General features: G+C 44.0%; 1 protein-coding gene across 1 annotated transcript in view; it reads right to left on the bottom strand.

Annotated features, from left to right (window-relative positions):
- Positions 1-972: 972 nt before the first annotated feature.
- Positions 973-15,480, bottom strand: part of AS3MT (arsenite methyltransferase) — an 88,142-nt gene continuing 73,634 nt past the window's right edge. The window contains exons 13-15 of the mRNA XM_075348607.1: positions 12,584-12,726; positions 9,788-9,913; positions 973-1,499 (exon numbers count right to left, since the gene is read on the bottom strand). Coding sequence (XP_075204722.1) covers positions 1,401-1,499; positions 9,788-9,913; positions 12,584-12,726 — 368 coding nt within the window. The 3' untranslated portion in view covers positions 973-1,400. The remainder of the gene's footprint in view (positions 1,500-9,787; positions 9,914-12,583; positions 12,727-15,480) is intronic.

The following is a 15,480-nucleotide window of genomic DNA, read 5'->3' as shown; positions in this document are numbered from 1 at the left end:
CTGATTCTCAGAATCACTGGTTAAAGAGGAACAACCACCTGGATTTTCATATATAAACTAAAGCCAGTGCTATACTGGCATTATCATGCTGATTCTATACATAGCTTTAGTTGTGAGATCGGATGTATACTTTCTGAAATACAGGCAAGTAAAGTTTGCAAAATGCACTGTTATTTAATTGATAGCAGCTACAAAATATTTAATTGGTGGGTCAGGTGTTGATAGCTATTTCCGCCCGTCTGCCTGCCTGTCCTTCCTCCCTTTGTCATTAAAGGGGGAGGAGGAAGGGCAGGTAGGCAGATAGGAGCGGGAATAACCAGCAAAACGCCACCCACCTATTAGATATTCTGCAGCACCTATCAATCAAATAACAGTGCATTCAACAAACTTTACTTGCCTATATTTCTGAAACTATACATCCGATCTCACAACTAAAGAGTATGTATAGAATCAGCATGATAGTGCCAGTATAGCACTGGCTTTAGTTTATACATGAAAATCCTAGTGGCCGGTCCTCTTTAAATGTTTGTACTTTTTACCCAATAGGCAGGTCCATCAGATTGGTGATACAATCAACAATGTTGCCCATGTGGTTTTTAATACATATGAAAAACAATACATTATTATTTTTTTATTATGCTTATGTACCGTATATAACACCTCTATATTTCACAGCACCCCGTTAGGGAATTTAGACTGTGAGTCCTATCAGTATGGCTTTGGAGTGCATGTATGTAAGATTCTATACCCCTTTGCACTAAGGACCAGTTACATTAATGATGCAGACGGAGTCACATTGTGGTCTATTGTTCATCATTTTCAGCTGTATCCCCATATTTGAGGCTGGCACCAAAATGCAGTACACCCCAGAGATGTACACACACACACACACACACACACACACACACACACTTTTATATTCCAGTCACTTGCATGGGAAAATGAATTTTTATTTACAAAATTATATCTTTTGTGTACTTTTTATTAACGATAGTGGAAATCAAACATTGGCAACATTTTTATTGAAAACATAAAATAAAAAAAATATAGAAACAGTCAATAGTAAATAAGGAAAAAAGCTCCAGAATTGCTTTTTTTTGGGAGATAATAAAAGAATTTACATAAATAGACTTGCAAGCAGTCTACAGCAATTTTAATAAGAAGGGTTAAGGAGTATTGGGGTACATTGGGGAATATCTTATATACACAAAATGTATTAAAGTACGACAAATATCAAAAGTCAGTCACTATTTTTCAGTTAGGAGTTATTTAGGAAAAAAATGAAGTACTTCTAAAGGTCATTTAAGATAGAATATTTTCTGAAAATGTGTATTACAATTCTTATTGCAAATCATATGACTAAATAATCCATCACTTCTACATCCTTTTATTAATTGTTCCTAGCAACATCCTTTTGGTCCGCAGCAGCTGTTGTTATTAGAAGCTAAGGGCCGTTTGTTCCGTTTTTCTGCCAGTTGAAATGGATCCCTGATGATTTCCTAAAAGGTAAAGGTATTAAATAAAAGTTAGAAAAGGAAGATTTTTTTTTCCTTTTAAATTACAGATAAGATCAATGCAATACTGTGGAGAAAAAGCACATTAAGGCCTTACCCAATAAAAGAAAAAAGGAAAGAGAGAGCAGTCCGCTCACCTTATGTGGTTGTGTGATACACAACCAGAAAAGAAGCAAAAACATAGCTGTTGCAAGATCCACGAGCCCCAAGGCTCGGTGCCTGTTCTGATGAAGGAGTGGGGTTTAACTACGAAACCTGTAAATAAAGCACATTTTCATCCACTTCACAGACTGGACCTTCAGTTTATCTACAGAAGCAGATCATTCCACGCATCTATCAGATAAGATCATTGGGAAAGATAGGTATCACACGGTGTCTGGCTCAAAACTTGCCGAGTGTCAGGACTACATTGGACTCTGTTCACACAGCAGAGTCAGACACTCCACAAAATGCTGCTTTTGGGTTGCACAGACAGGCTCAGGCGTCAACCAGATGTGCTCTTGCTAGTAATCGGGCTTGCAGGAGTTAATTTCTGCTAGCCTGTGGATTACTGCACAAGTCACATGTTGCAGGACACCTATCACAGTCGCCTCCACCCTTTTTAAGATGGTGGAGCCTGTTCTCCGATGCCGATGATAGCTTTATACGATGCAGTTCCTGTTGCTTTATTATCCTATTGCTGGTTTACGTCTTTGTGCTGTTTGGTGTGTTGTGGAAATACTCTCGTTGTCTGATTATTTTCTCCCTTCCTTTAGTTTCCTCCTGATCACTTATTGTTTATACCTCTGAGAGTGATTGCGGTGAGCTTCAGTTTGGTTTTCCCCCATCTGTTTATTTGTGTGGGATTAACCACTCCTGTTCTGGGTGGAGAGAGGGAGGCCACTAGACTAGGGTTGTTCAGGAGCTAGGGCATGGAAGGCGGCCCAAACATCTTCACCTTCAGACGTATCTTTGGGATCAGGGTCAGCGAGGGCTCCCCTAGCCTGAAGGTCAGTTTAGGCTCCCCTGTTCCTAGTTTTCCCTTCACACCATGGGATAATAGGGATATCCAGCCAATTGTTGGATAAAAAATTGCAAAAAGGTTTTATTTGTAGTGTTGAATAAAACAGAATATTTCAAGTACTATAGAAAAAAAAATCTTAAATGTGGGAGCTTTTCCTACATATTTTGAACTGAATCTCACTCTTTACTCGTCTTTTTTTCTTTAATTAAGATCAGTGACCAGCTTAGCTAAGGAGAATACAGGCAATCTGAGATCATTTCACCTTTTTTTTTTTTTTTTTTTTTTTAACGTCCTTCAGTTTAATCTCGAGCCATGGCAACTTGATAGATGAATGCTCTGTAGTACGATCAATCTTTTGCAAGCCTAGATAGGTTCACCAGGGTCTTCCCACCGTTATCTTGTTAGTATCAAGCCATTGGGTTTCTGGTCTCCCTCTTCACATTGTTCCTTCCATTTTTCCAACCATGTTGTCTTTCTCCAGTGATTGCCCTCTTCATATGATGTATCTAAATAGGCAAGTTGTAGCTTGGCGATCCTTGCTTCAAGGGACATGTCTAGCTTGATTTGTTCCAAAATTGATTGTTTGTTCTTTTTGCCATCCATGGTGTTGATAACCTTACATACATCAATACTAAGCCTGCTGCTCTCTCTTCCCTTCTGATACTGCAGGCTTTAGAAGCAACAACCATGGCGATTAAACGACGGCTTATCAGTCTTAACGCAGCCAATGAGCGGTCATTTAATGGCTTGTTTTCACAGGCCATCCACAATCATCCAATATAATTTCTTCTTCTTCTTGGTTTTGGGTCCCTAACCAGATGGTGTTGCCTACATCAGCAAATCCAATCCTAGATACACCCCGCACCACACCCACCAAACACACCAGTGGACGGCTTGAGTGGAATAGAGTCGCCCACTTGGGGGGTTAGGGAGGGGAGGTGAGGTGTGTAGTGAGTAGAAGAGTGAAGAGTTAGGAGTAGAGGAGTTGGGAAGTGACCATCAAGCTGTGAAGAGCTCTGAGGAGGTCGGGTAGCGGGAACTCCCATAAGGAAACTGTCTAGGTTGCAGACGCTTGTCTGGGCCTAGAAGAGACGGACCCCCGGTCACAGGGGATCATGGCAAGGGGCACGAATCTGTCGAGGAGGACAGCCGGCGGCCTTGCACTATCACCGGTCCGGGACCGAGGCACGACGGGGTACGTGGACCATGGTCGGGGAGACGCTTCAGGCAACCTGATAATTTACCCAAGGAGAACAGAGCTTTCAAGATTCGTTCCCAACCACTTTCCATCCAAAACGGTCCAGAAAATCCCAAGCGTGAGCCCTGAGAGCAAGCTCCCACACTTAGCCATAGTGGGAAGCGGGAACCGGCAAATTTTACACTACTGGGACCCCCAGAGAAGTAAACTTAGTGCCAGGAGGCAGGTCACGGATCACCAGGCAGCACAATTGGGCATGGGACCCGAACTACCTGCCCTCAGCGGCAGCGGTGTCCAGAGACTTGGTTTACCAGTTGTCGGTGTCTACTTAATGGACTGAGTACCAAAGTGACCCCCCTTGCATTCAACTGCATCCCCCTCAAACACCGAGTCCCGGGGTATTCCCCCTAAATGCTCCATTCCATTACCCCTGGGTACTCCTCAACTGCATTGGTGGTACTCCTAATTACCACATACCACAGGTTGCGTCACGAACTTTATACTATCCCTTGTAAATACCCCCTTCATTTGAGAGGCCGCACGACCCCCGGGTCCAGAGACCCTCGAGCCACTGAGAACCCGGATCCGAGCAGCTGGGCTGCTGACACGGCAGCGGCAAATAGTAAAGAGTGAATAGTAAAATATTTGGGTTCGGATTATTTGTACCGATTACAGAGTACTATACTAGTACTTGTCACGAATAACGAACCTAATGTAAGTCAATTAGGACCTGAGTGTTTTTCTTGAAGATTTCTCAGCAAAACTTTCTCGGGTTCCCCACTGACTTGCATTAGGTTAATTATTTGTGACAAATACTGGACTAGTAGTAGGTATTCAGTACAAATAATCCGAACATTTTACTATCCGCTCATCACTAATTATAAGTAAAAGCCTACTCCAGGGTTACAGCTACAGGCACAATATCGTTATCTTCTTTTCTTACTATCTACTCCTGTTGACGCCGCTTACAGCATTTGCATTACTATTAGATTTTTATTGTTTAATTCCATTTGAGCACCTTTAATAAAATGGTTAGACACATCTTTTTCCTAGTTTTTTGAAAAACGAAATGAATTTTGCCAGTAACAGATGCAATTTATGTTCCCTTGTAAAATCTAGCAGATATTTCAATATTGCACTTTCCGAAAAAAAAAACATGATGGCAAAACGTCATTGGGATTAAAAAAACACCCAAAAAACCTCATACATATAGATAAATGATAACTATTTGTAGATATTATTATTATATTATTAGACTAAGGCTTGTATACAGTGGCGAACTTAAAGTTCTATGGGCCCCCCCGTTCACGCCCCCTTGGGGTATAGAATAATTGTGCTAACACTTGACTCTTTCCCTCAGCACCCAGCTTTTCAATAATGAGATATCCATCTTTTCCTCAGCACTCAGCTTTCCATGTTCTGATATCCATTTTGTCCTCAGCACTCATCTTTCCAATGCTCTGCTATACATCTTTCCCTCAGCACCCAGCTTGCCCTGGATATCAGAGCATGGAAAATCTGGGTGCTGAGGGAAATATGTATAGCAAAACATGGGAAAGTTGAGTGCTAAGAGAAAGATCCTCATGTCCACAGCACCCAGCTTTCCCATGCCATGCTTGTATTTCTGTCCTCCATCCTCGTTTATAGCCCATTCCTTTTTTTTTTTCCTGTACATTATATTTGTGCTATAAATAGCATTATTGTAAAGTTAGAGGAAAGAAAAAGGCAGCTCACCACAGCTTCCCATTCCATAGTTGATCACGATGCTTGCATGGAGAGGCACAGGCTAGGGCTAGTAGATCCCGGAGAAGCAAAATCCAGCGAGCATAGGAATGAGTAGATGAATTACTATATTCCACCATAAAGTACTATGCAGTCTCCATATAGTAGTATACATCCCTCATATATAGTAGTAAGCAGTCCTTATATTCCTCCATGCAGTAATATGCAGTCCCCATATTCCACCATAAAGTATTATGTAGCTCCCATATAGTATTATGCAGCCCCATATAGTATTATGCAGTCCCCAAATTCCTCAATATAGTAGTATGCAGCCCCCATATCGTTTAATGCACCCCCATAGTCTCCTAGCCACCGTGATTAAATACATACTTCTCCCCTTTCCCTTGTTGCTCTGGTCTCCTAAGTATGTCCACTATTCTGCCAGTGACGTCATTGCGCTTAGCTGTGCTGACATGTCAAAGCGCCGCAGACACAGCGGTTGAATGATGAGAGTGGGAGTACTACGCTTACTTTATTGCCATTGCTTTCAATTGTATTGGCATCTGCAATGCTAATACAATTGAAAATGTGGTCCTCAGCAGGGGGCCCACCGACATGAGGGCCCCCCTGACTCACAGACTACATAGCAGTCATGTGGTCTGCTACCATTGGTGGTACGCCACTGACTGAGGTCCTCAGGCCCCCTGGGCCCAGTTGCAATCACGACCCCTGTGACCGTGATCGTTCCGCCCCTGCTTGCATAACTATGTGATCAGGAGGAATCAACCTATAGACGCCCAAAGCAGAATGAAAAAGCCCATTTATTGCAGAGCCCAACACAGTACCATTTTTGTGGTAAACTATATATGGTAGGTACCCAAGTTGAGCACTGTTCAGATGAATAAAGCTGAACTGCAGATATAGCAATATAGACAAAAGTGCTCCTGTGTTGGGTACTGCAATGAAAACTAAGACCTCCAGCAGTATTCCAGCCATCCATGTTTTCACCTCTTAATACCCTTTAATTGAGTATTGCTATCATAAAACATGTTTTGTCCTTTAAAAGTTCATTTTTCATCATGCAGTCCAGCACAAAGCAAGGTCAGAGTCCGATACTGCATCGTTACAAGGAACATTCCTTTCTCATGTGTTAGTACGTACAGTTCTTCTTTCCTATAGACCTCGATATTTCAAGAGTGTGAAAAAAAAGAAAATCGCACATCTGCCGGATTTTGACTGTTATCATTCATTGCAAAACTCAAAAAGTAACAGTTGTGAGTTATGTTTTTGCAGGGTCCATTCTGTACAATACACAATGGGGCAGATTTATGTATCCAGTCCAGCATTTAGACATTGGAAACGTAGAGTCTGAAAATGTTTCCTACTTATCATTCCTGCTCATTCTAGATAACTTTGGCGTTCCTTTAGCCACTTTTTGTTTAAAAGGAACCCATCATGTCCTCAAACAGATATAGGGTTAATCTGCAGGTTAATAATGTTCAAAAGCTGTGCATCCACTGCACTGAAAGCCCAGCTACAGGGAGGAAATTTACTTTATTCCTCCCAGCAGCCTCAGCTTTCAGTCATAGGGGCATGACGGAACAGCCTCAGTCACCACGTAGTACATAGTGAGCGGTGACTGGAAGCAAGCTCCAGCACATTGACTGAGAAGTCGCTGTGTACTGATGCACTGCTGAGCCGGCTGCCAGGCAGTGCCATGGTACGGTTATAGCCGCCACTCACTATGCACTGAGCGGTGTCTGAAGCTATGCAGTCATGCTTCTATGAGAAAGCTGGAGGCTGCAGTAATGAATAAAGTTTATTTTCTCCCACTAGACCGCTTTCAGTGCTACGGCTACAGAGTTATAGAACGCTATTACTCTGCTGATTAAAAGGGCTTTTCCAGTCTAAAATGATAAGTCTGTAGTCACTCTATACAGGTGTGGGATTCAAATTTTTAACAACAGGTTCTCTGTAAACTCCGCCCATTTGAAAACCACACCCATTCTGTAACCACACCCATTTTGTTAGCCACACCCATTTTCACGCACTTTCCTCAACCAAAAAATCCAAGTAATTTAAAGTAAAATCTCTTTACCCTTATTCCCTTCCTCTACCGTCACTCTCCTGTCCAGTATCAGTTGCTCCAGTCACTGTCAGTCATATTGTATTAAACGGTTTTTCTACAATTATTAAAAATTATTACTTCAAGAGCCCTGCTAAAATTGGAACGGACGACCTTCCCCATACAGATCTCATCCCATGTGGCTGCTTTCCCCTACAGATCCCATCCTATGTGGTCTCTCCCCCCCTACAGATCCCATCCTATGTGGTATCTCCCCCCCTGCAGATCCCATCCCATGTGGTCTCTCCCCCCCTGCAGATCCCATCCCATTATGGCCTCTTTCCCCCTACAGATCCCATCCCATGTGGTCTCTTTCCTCTGCAGATCCCATCCCATTATGGCTTCTTTCCCCTGCAGATCCCATCCCATTATGGCCTCTATTCCCTGCAGATCCCATCACATTATGGCCTCTTTCCCCCTGCAGATCCCATCTCATTATGGCCTCTTTCCCCCTGCAGATCCCATCTCATTATGGCCTCTTTCCCCTGCAGATCCCGTCCCATTATGGCCTTTTTCCCCTGCAGATCCCATCCCATTATGGCCTCTTCCCCCCTGCAGATCCCAACCTATCCCATTATGGCCTCTTTCCCCCTGCAGATCCCTCCCATTATGGCCTCTTTCCCCCTGCAGATACTATCTCATTATGGCCTCTTTCCCCTGCAGATCCCATCCCATTATGGCCTCTTTCCCCTGCAGATCTCATCCCATGTGCTCATTTTCCACTGCAGATCCTGTCCCATATGACTCCTTTTCCCATATAGCTCCCATCTTATGTGGTCTCCTTTCCCCATATAGCTGCCATCCTATGTGGTCTCCTTTCCCCATATAGCTGCCATCTTATGTAGCCCCTCTCCCCATATAGCTGCCATCTTATGTGGTCTCATTTCCCCATATAGCTGATATTTCGGCTCACTGAGCGCTTACCTGCTTCCAAGCACTGGCGTCCTCTCTGTCTTCCTTCCTCCTCCGCGGCTCTCTGCACGCTGACAGACGGCAGCAGGAGGAGCTACCTCCTCACACAGCCGTGACATCTCTGCAGCGTCAGCGCGTCGCTGCACGCTGGGTCATGGAGCAGACAGGCTTCACTGAACCCGGAAGTGCGGCGCAGAGGTACGGGGATTCATTTGTGCTAGTGTCTTAAAGACACTAACACAAATAAATACAGGGAACCGGATCGCCGGAGCTGTTTCTTGCCGCTTCGGGGAACTGGCTGCTATTTTAACAACCGGTTCTCCCGAACCGGACAGAACCGGCTGAATCCCACCCCTGCCTCTATGTGACTAGACATATGAATCCTCACAGTGTACACACTGTGCACTGTGAAGATTCCTGGTTTCTGAGCCAGGAACAGCAGTCACCTGACCGCAATTCTGCGATATGCATGTTTCCACGCAGAACCTGACTAGTGGGGGTGGCCTTGCTCAATAAAAGTGTATTGAGCAAGACTGTACCTACTAGTCAGACACACTCATTCCATACATTAGTATTGAGTGAACCTGTGCACAATAGTCGGTCGGGGATGCCTGTCTTGTCAAGATCCGATCTGTTTTTTATTTGCTATGTTTCTTTAAGTAGCAGGACACGAACTGGACTTATCATTGCTCAGACTACAATGTGACATGCACAGCAGTCCGGCACGTCCCCTCCTCTGATTGATACCTCACTGTCAGTGTACAATCTCTATAGAGAGCCTGGTGTGGGCGGGAGCAGCTCTCTCAGCTCTGCTATATGGCTAAAACTTAAAATTCTGATTGTGTCAGAACAGTTGCACCAAATAATCTAAGTGATACATTGTTGGATGCAGGATCTCTTTGCCTACATCATGCTGCTGTCAGATGAGGTAGCAAAAACCTGCTGACAGATTTCCTTTAAGATTGTCAAGTTTGGATGAGGAGACCTCCGGCCAGTTAATGCAGCACAGCCCATACACAGACTGTGCTAGACAGCTGGGTTCAGATGGCCATATTTCATGGTCAGTATACAGATAGCAATGCCTGGCATGTCTCCTGACCCAAACATACACCCTTATAAATGCTTATGAGAATTTAAGTGCAGATCCGGAGAAGTTGTATCTAGTCTAAGAAATATTCTGTAAACTACAGTAATCTGAATCCAGACGGCTTCATTTTAACAAACTACCAGAGATTTGGTCAGCGGATGGTGCATTTATAATTCAAATCTTCTTATTTTGATCAAATAAAAATGTTATTAAACCTGTATCTCACCTTTTGCGGGCGGCATTGCGCAGGAGAGTTTCCCTTTCCCAAGTGCTGAAATAAAAATTCATCAGAAAATCTAGAAGTTTTCAGTATGCTCCACAAGTCTTCATCCACTGCTGTAGCTTCTCCTTCCTGTAAAGAATAAAAAATTGGCAGAAATTCCATATTATTAAAAAAAAAAATAGGTAAGTAAATATTTTTTTTATTTTTAACGGAAAACAACCATCAGGATTTTCCAATATAAAGCCAATAGTGACGTTAGGATGCTGAAACTAAGCATACGGTTTGTTCAAAGATTGGATGTTTTATTTCAGAGATATGTGCAAGTAAACTTTCAGCAATGCACGGTTATTTGATTGACAGGTGAAACAGGAAGGGAATATGTGGGTTGGTTCTTTTTATCTATTCCCGCCTGTCTGTCTACCTGAAGACATCCATGCTGAAACGTGTGTGACGCCCTGGCAAAACCAGGGAGTCACAGAGCCTGCAGAAATCCAACAAAGTGCAGGCCATTCTCCTCCTTGGTAACCTGATCCCACACCAGTGCAGCAGGATAGACACCCCACCCCCAGTGTAAGAGCAAAACAGAGCAGCAGGGGAGGGGCGGGAGCAGAGTGTGTGGGGAGAGGGAGAGGAGAGGAGTCCGGAGTTGTAGCTCCCGGGCTGCTACAGAAGCGTGCTCCAAAAGGGCCGGGACAGGCTGTTAGTGAGGAAGGGACTTGAGGTGACCGGGGCAGGGTAGTGGCCCACTGGTATCGAAAGAGATCCCGGATCACTGCAGGGGAGTGGACTCCCCATTCCCGGCCGAGGAGGAAAGAAAGAGAAAGAGTGGAGAAAGAGACACCTGACTGCAGGGAAAGAACAGGGGTCTTCTGCACCGTGTGTGGGACTTAAACACCCTCCGTACCGAAGGCTGCGGACTCCGGCAGTTTCTAGTTTACCAGTGACTCTGTGTGGTTCAATTATGAGTACAACAGTGCCATCAGGTACCGCACCACAGCACTGAGCCCTGCAGCACGCTCCCTCCTACCGGGCTCCGGGACCAACAGCCCCTACCCACGGAGGGGCCAACACCTCAGCTGCTCCCCGCCATCGCTCCCGGGAACCCCCGTCACCAGCAGCGGTGATGCCCACCATCACCACAACCCCGTGGGTGGCGTCACAACCGACATCCCACCACCAAACCTCCCCCTTTTCACTCGTGGGTGAGGAGGCGCTGCTCGAGCCCCGGGTCCGGCCCCGTGCTTGAGCCACCGAGGAGCAGAAGCACCGGACCCGAGCGCCAGAGATTGCCCAGGCGAGCGGCGTTCCAAAAAACCCCTCTCCGCCTGCGACACGTGCGTCGGGTTTATGGCACCAAACTAGCAGCTGGGGAACATGCAGACAAGTGGGTTCATTGTCTTACAACTATATTTATCTTTATGATTTCATCAGTATATCATCTACAATATATTTAGATGGACCACCAGCATACTAAATACGATATATTTTTGTCCCCCTCCCGCTGGTTTGAGGCGCTTTTCTCCTAGTGTACTCAATGTCACTGTTTGTTAATACTATTTTAATATATCTACTAAAATGATATTTTATTACTATTTGGCTATTTAATTATTCCTTTTTTGGTTTGAGATTATCCTTTGATCATTAAGCCTGTTACACACTACTATTGGAAAAAGTAATATTATATTATATTATTTACTTTTTGATATATTGTTATTTCCCTTTATTGGATGAAAGTTTGTTACCTGTCTCACTCTATGCATGAGCTGAAAGCATATTTTACAATGTAAGCCTTTGGAGTGTCGTTCTGACGCTCCATAGACTTAGGGGCACTTTGCACACTACGACATTGATGCTGCGATGCCGTGTGCGATAGTCCCCACCCCCGTCGCAGCAGCGATATCATGGTCATTGCTGCCGTAGCGAACATTATCGCTACAGCAGCTTCACATGCACTCACCTGCCCTGCGACGTCGCTCTGGCCAGCAAACCGCCTCCTTATTAAGGGGGCGGGTCGTGCGGCGTAATAGCGACGTCACACGGCAGGTGGCCAATAGAATCGGAGGGGCGGAGATGAGCGGGACGTAAACATCCCACCCACCTCCTTTCCTCCGCATAGCCGGCGTGAGCCGCAGGACGCAGGTAGGAGATGTTCCTCGCTCCTGCGGCTTCACACACAGCAATGTGTGCTGCCGCAGGAACGAGGAACAACATCGTAACATCGGTATTTCCCAATTAATGGAAATGACCGACGCTACACCGATGATACGATTACGACGCTTTTGCGCTTGTTAATCGTATCATAAAGGATTTACGATGTCGACAGCGGCGCCAGATGTGCGTCACTTTCGATTTGACCCCACCAACATCACAGCTGCGATGTCGTAGTGTGCAAAGGGCCCTTTAGTCTCCAAATAAAAATTATATCTTTTTTGTAGAGCTGCAATGTGCCAATCATGAAAATTCTAGTAGAGCAGTCATATGAAAATCGATCTGATCTGCATATTAAGTATGTTCTAGATTTTTTTTTTGACTGGCACATCAGACCTCTACAATATAGGGAAAAAGCACCTATACAGCTACACCATACTTCCATATATAAAAATGTGTTAAAAGGATCCCATATCTGAATTAAATTATAAAAAAAAAATACTCAGTCATTTTTTGTAAAATACTAATGCATATATTTATATTATTGCACTGTACAATCTTCAGGTTGTACAGAGCTGTAATACAGCCTTATAGACGCTGTAATAATACTCTGTATATTTATGAAAAAAAAATATGATGAATATGTGGTACCTTGAACATGAAGTTTGTGTCAAACTGAAAATCATTCTCACAGCCGGTGATCCCTCCATTGTAAATTACCATGCCCTTCTGTTTTACATAGTTCTGGGGAATCTTGAACAGGCGAAATGTGGCTGAAACAAACTTGAGGTTACCTAATAATATAAACAAACAAAAAAAAAAAATCACCATTTTTTATAGCTCAGGGATGTCAAACTCAAATACACAGAGGGATAAAGTTAAAAACTTGGAAAAAGTCATGGGCCAAGCTACAGAATAGCATACAGAATAATGTGCCCCATATGGACCGCCACACAGAATGGGCCCCAGATAATCCTCCATACAAAATAATGTGCCCCACATAATTGACATACAAAATAATGTACCCCACATAATTCTCCATACAGAATAATGTGCCCCACATAGTCCTCCATACAGAATAATGGGCCCCACATAATTCTCCATACAGAATAATGTGCCCCACATAGCCCTCCATACAGAATAATGTGCCCCATATAGACCGCCACACAGAATGGGCCCCAGATAATCCTCCATACAAAATAATGTGCCCCACATAATTCTCCATACAAAATAATGTGCCCCACATAGCCCTCCATACAAAATAATGTGCCCCACATAATCCTCCATACAAAATAATGTGCCCCACATAGCCCTCCATACAAAATAATGTGCCCCACATAATCCTCCATACAAAATAATGTGCCCCACATAATTCTCCATACAGAATAATGTGCCCCACATAGCTCTCCATACAGAATAATGGGTCCTATATAGTCCTCCATACAGAATAATGGGCCCCACATAGTACTCCATATAGAATAATGTGTCCCACATAGACCTCCATAAGGAATAATGTGCCCCATATAGACCGCCATACAGAATGGGCCCCAGATAATCCTCCATAAAAAATAATGTACCCCACATAATTGACATACAAAATAATGTACACCACATAATTCTCCATACAGAATAATATGCCCCACATAGTCCTCCATACAGAATAATGGGCCCCACAAAGTCCTCCATATAGAATAATGGGCCCCACATAGCCCTCCATACAGGATAATGGGCCCCACATAGTTCTCCATACAGAATAATGGGCCCCACATAGTCCTCCATACAGAATAATGGGCCCCACAAAGTCCTCCATATAGAATAATGGGCCCCACATAGTCCTCCATACAGAATAATGTGCCCCACATAGTTCTCCATACAGAATAATATGCCCCACATAGTCCTCCATACAGAATAATGGGCCCCACAAAGTCCTCCATATAGAATAATGGGCCCCACATTGACCTCCATATAAAATAATGCACCCCACATAGACCTCCATACAGAAAAATGTGCCCCTCATAGTCCTCCATACATAGTACATTTGGCCATGCCATAATGTACCAAGCACCTGTACTTGGTTTGAACAGTCATTCTGTGTTCACAGAGTCCCTTTATGAATGGGTTGGCCTCTACTGGACAAACCCTATAACGTTCACCAAATCCATCGATTTTGGTGGGACAGGCTAATCCTCTAATGTCGACGTCTGAGGAAAAAGAGTCGAGTTGCTAGAACTGAACATGCCTGATCCATGTGTCCTCAGAGGAGATAAGTTGCTCCCGGACGTGTTTGCAGGGCTAACTCCCCTCTCCCCATTCAGAAAACATTTCTGTGTGAATGAAGATTCGGATCCCAGAATCAGGGGTGTAATGATCATGGTCACAAGGGGTGTAACCTTAAGTTGACCTTGAAAGTTGGAAGTGGGGCACTCAGGAAGGACAGACGTTTTAGTACCAATTAAGATTGAGGCTGTGTTTCGCCTGCGCACGTTTCGACTCGCCATTCAGTGCCTCTGTGCACAGCAGCTTTATTGGCACTCAGCAGTTTGCACTCTCACCCCAGCTGAAAGTGAGAGTGCTCTGACTGCTTTTTTTTTTTTCTGTGCAACTGAAATAATTTTACTGATAATTAAGGCACTTCATGTAAAGTAACTAGAGAGCGGGAAAGAAGTAAGTGTCATTCATTACCAACCAGGCACAGAAAAGTGTACTTCTGTTGTTGGTAATGATTCCAGGTGTAAGTGGGGAATAATGAGCAAGTAAGGGGGTATGAAAAAAAAAAATGAAAGACACTCACCGGATTAGTAGTATCCAAAAATCTTTTATTCCATCCCTAGGTAAAAACAGTGTAGGCAGTGGGGTAGGGGGAGTGCACGAGGCACGTCGAACGATGGCCGTTTCTTGTCCAGTGGACCCGCAGAAGCGTCGTATAGAGACGCGAAACGGCCGTCGACCGACGTGCCTCGTGCACATCCCCTCCCCCACTGCCTACACTGTTTTTACCTAAGGATGGAATAAAAGTTTGTTGGACACTACTAAACCGGTGAGTGCCTTTCATTCTATTTTTTTATGTTCAACAAGTGTTTTTATTGCGAAAAGAGCACCACGGTTTTCCCCTCTCAATTGCCAGTACTTAATCTAACTGACAGATTCGGTGTATTCTGATTAAGAATACAGACCTTTAACCGCCGAGCGTGGATAGTGCCCAGTATTTCCTCCTCTGCTGTACCACTGAAGTAAGGAGGGTATGTTGGTCAAAAAGTACAAAACAAGCAGCAGGTGGAGGTAATCCTGGTCGGGGATGAAATTTAGTGGGAGCTGGTCAAAATTTTGCTCTCGGGCAAATAGTAATCTAATTACTCCAATGCTCAGAATCCTTTCCTCTGAAGCCTTGGTCTGACAATGGCTAAAAATAGTTATCACACATCTTATAATGCCCAAACTAATGTCAGGAACCTTAGGGGCCTATCAGTATTTTCCAGAATAAGAACAGGAAAAGAAATTCAACCCAATTTCTAAGTATTTGCCAACTATATTGAAAAAAAAATGCTATT

Source organism: Anomaloglossus baeobatrachus, chromosome 5 (genome assembly GCF_048569485.1).
Source record: "Anomaloglossus baeobatrachus isolate aAnoBae1 chromosome 5, aAnoBae1.hap1, whole genome shotgun sequence".
NCBI classification, from domain to species: domain Eukaryota; kingdom Metazoa; phylum Chordata; class Amphibia; order Anura; family Aromobatidae; genus Anomaloglossus; species Anomaloglossus baeobatrachus.
The sequence above is the reverse complement of the archived record's forward strand: the minus strand, read 5'-3'. Positions and strand labels throughout refer to the sequence as shown.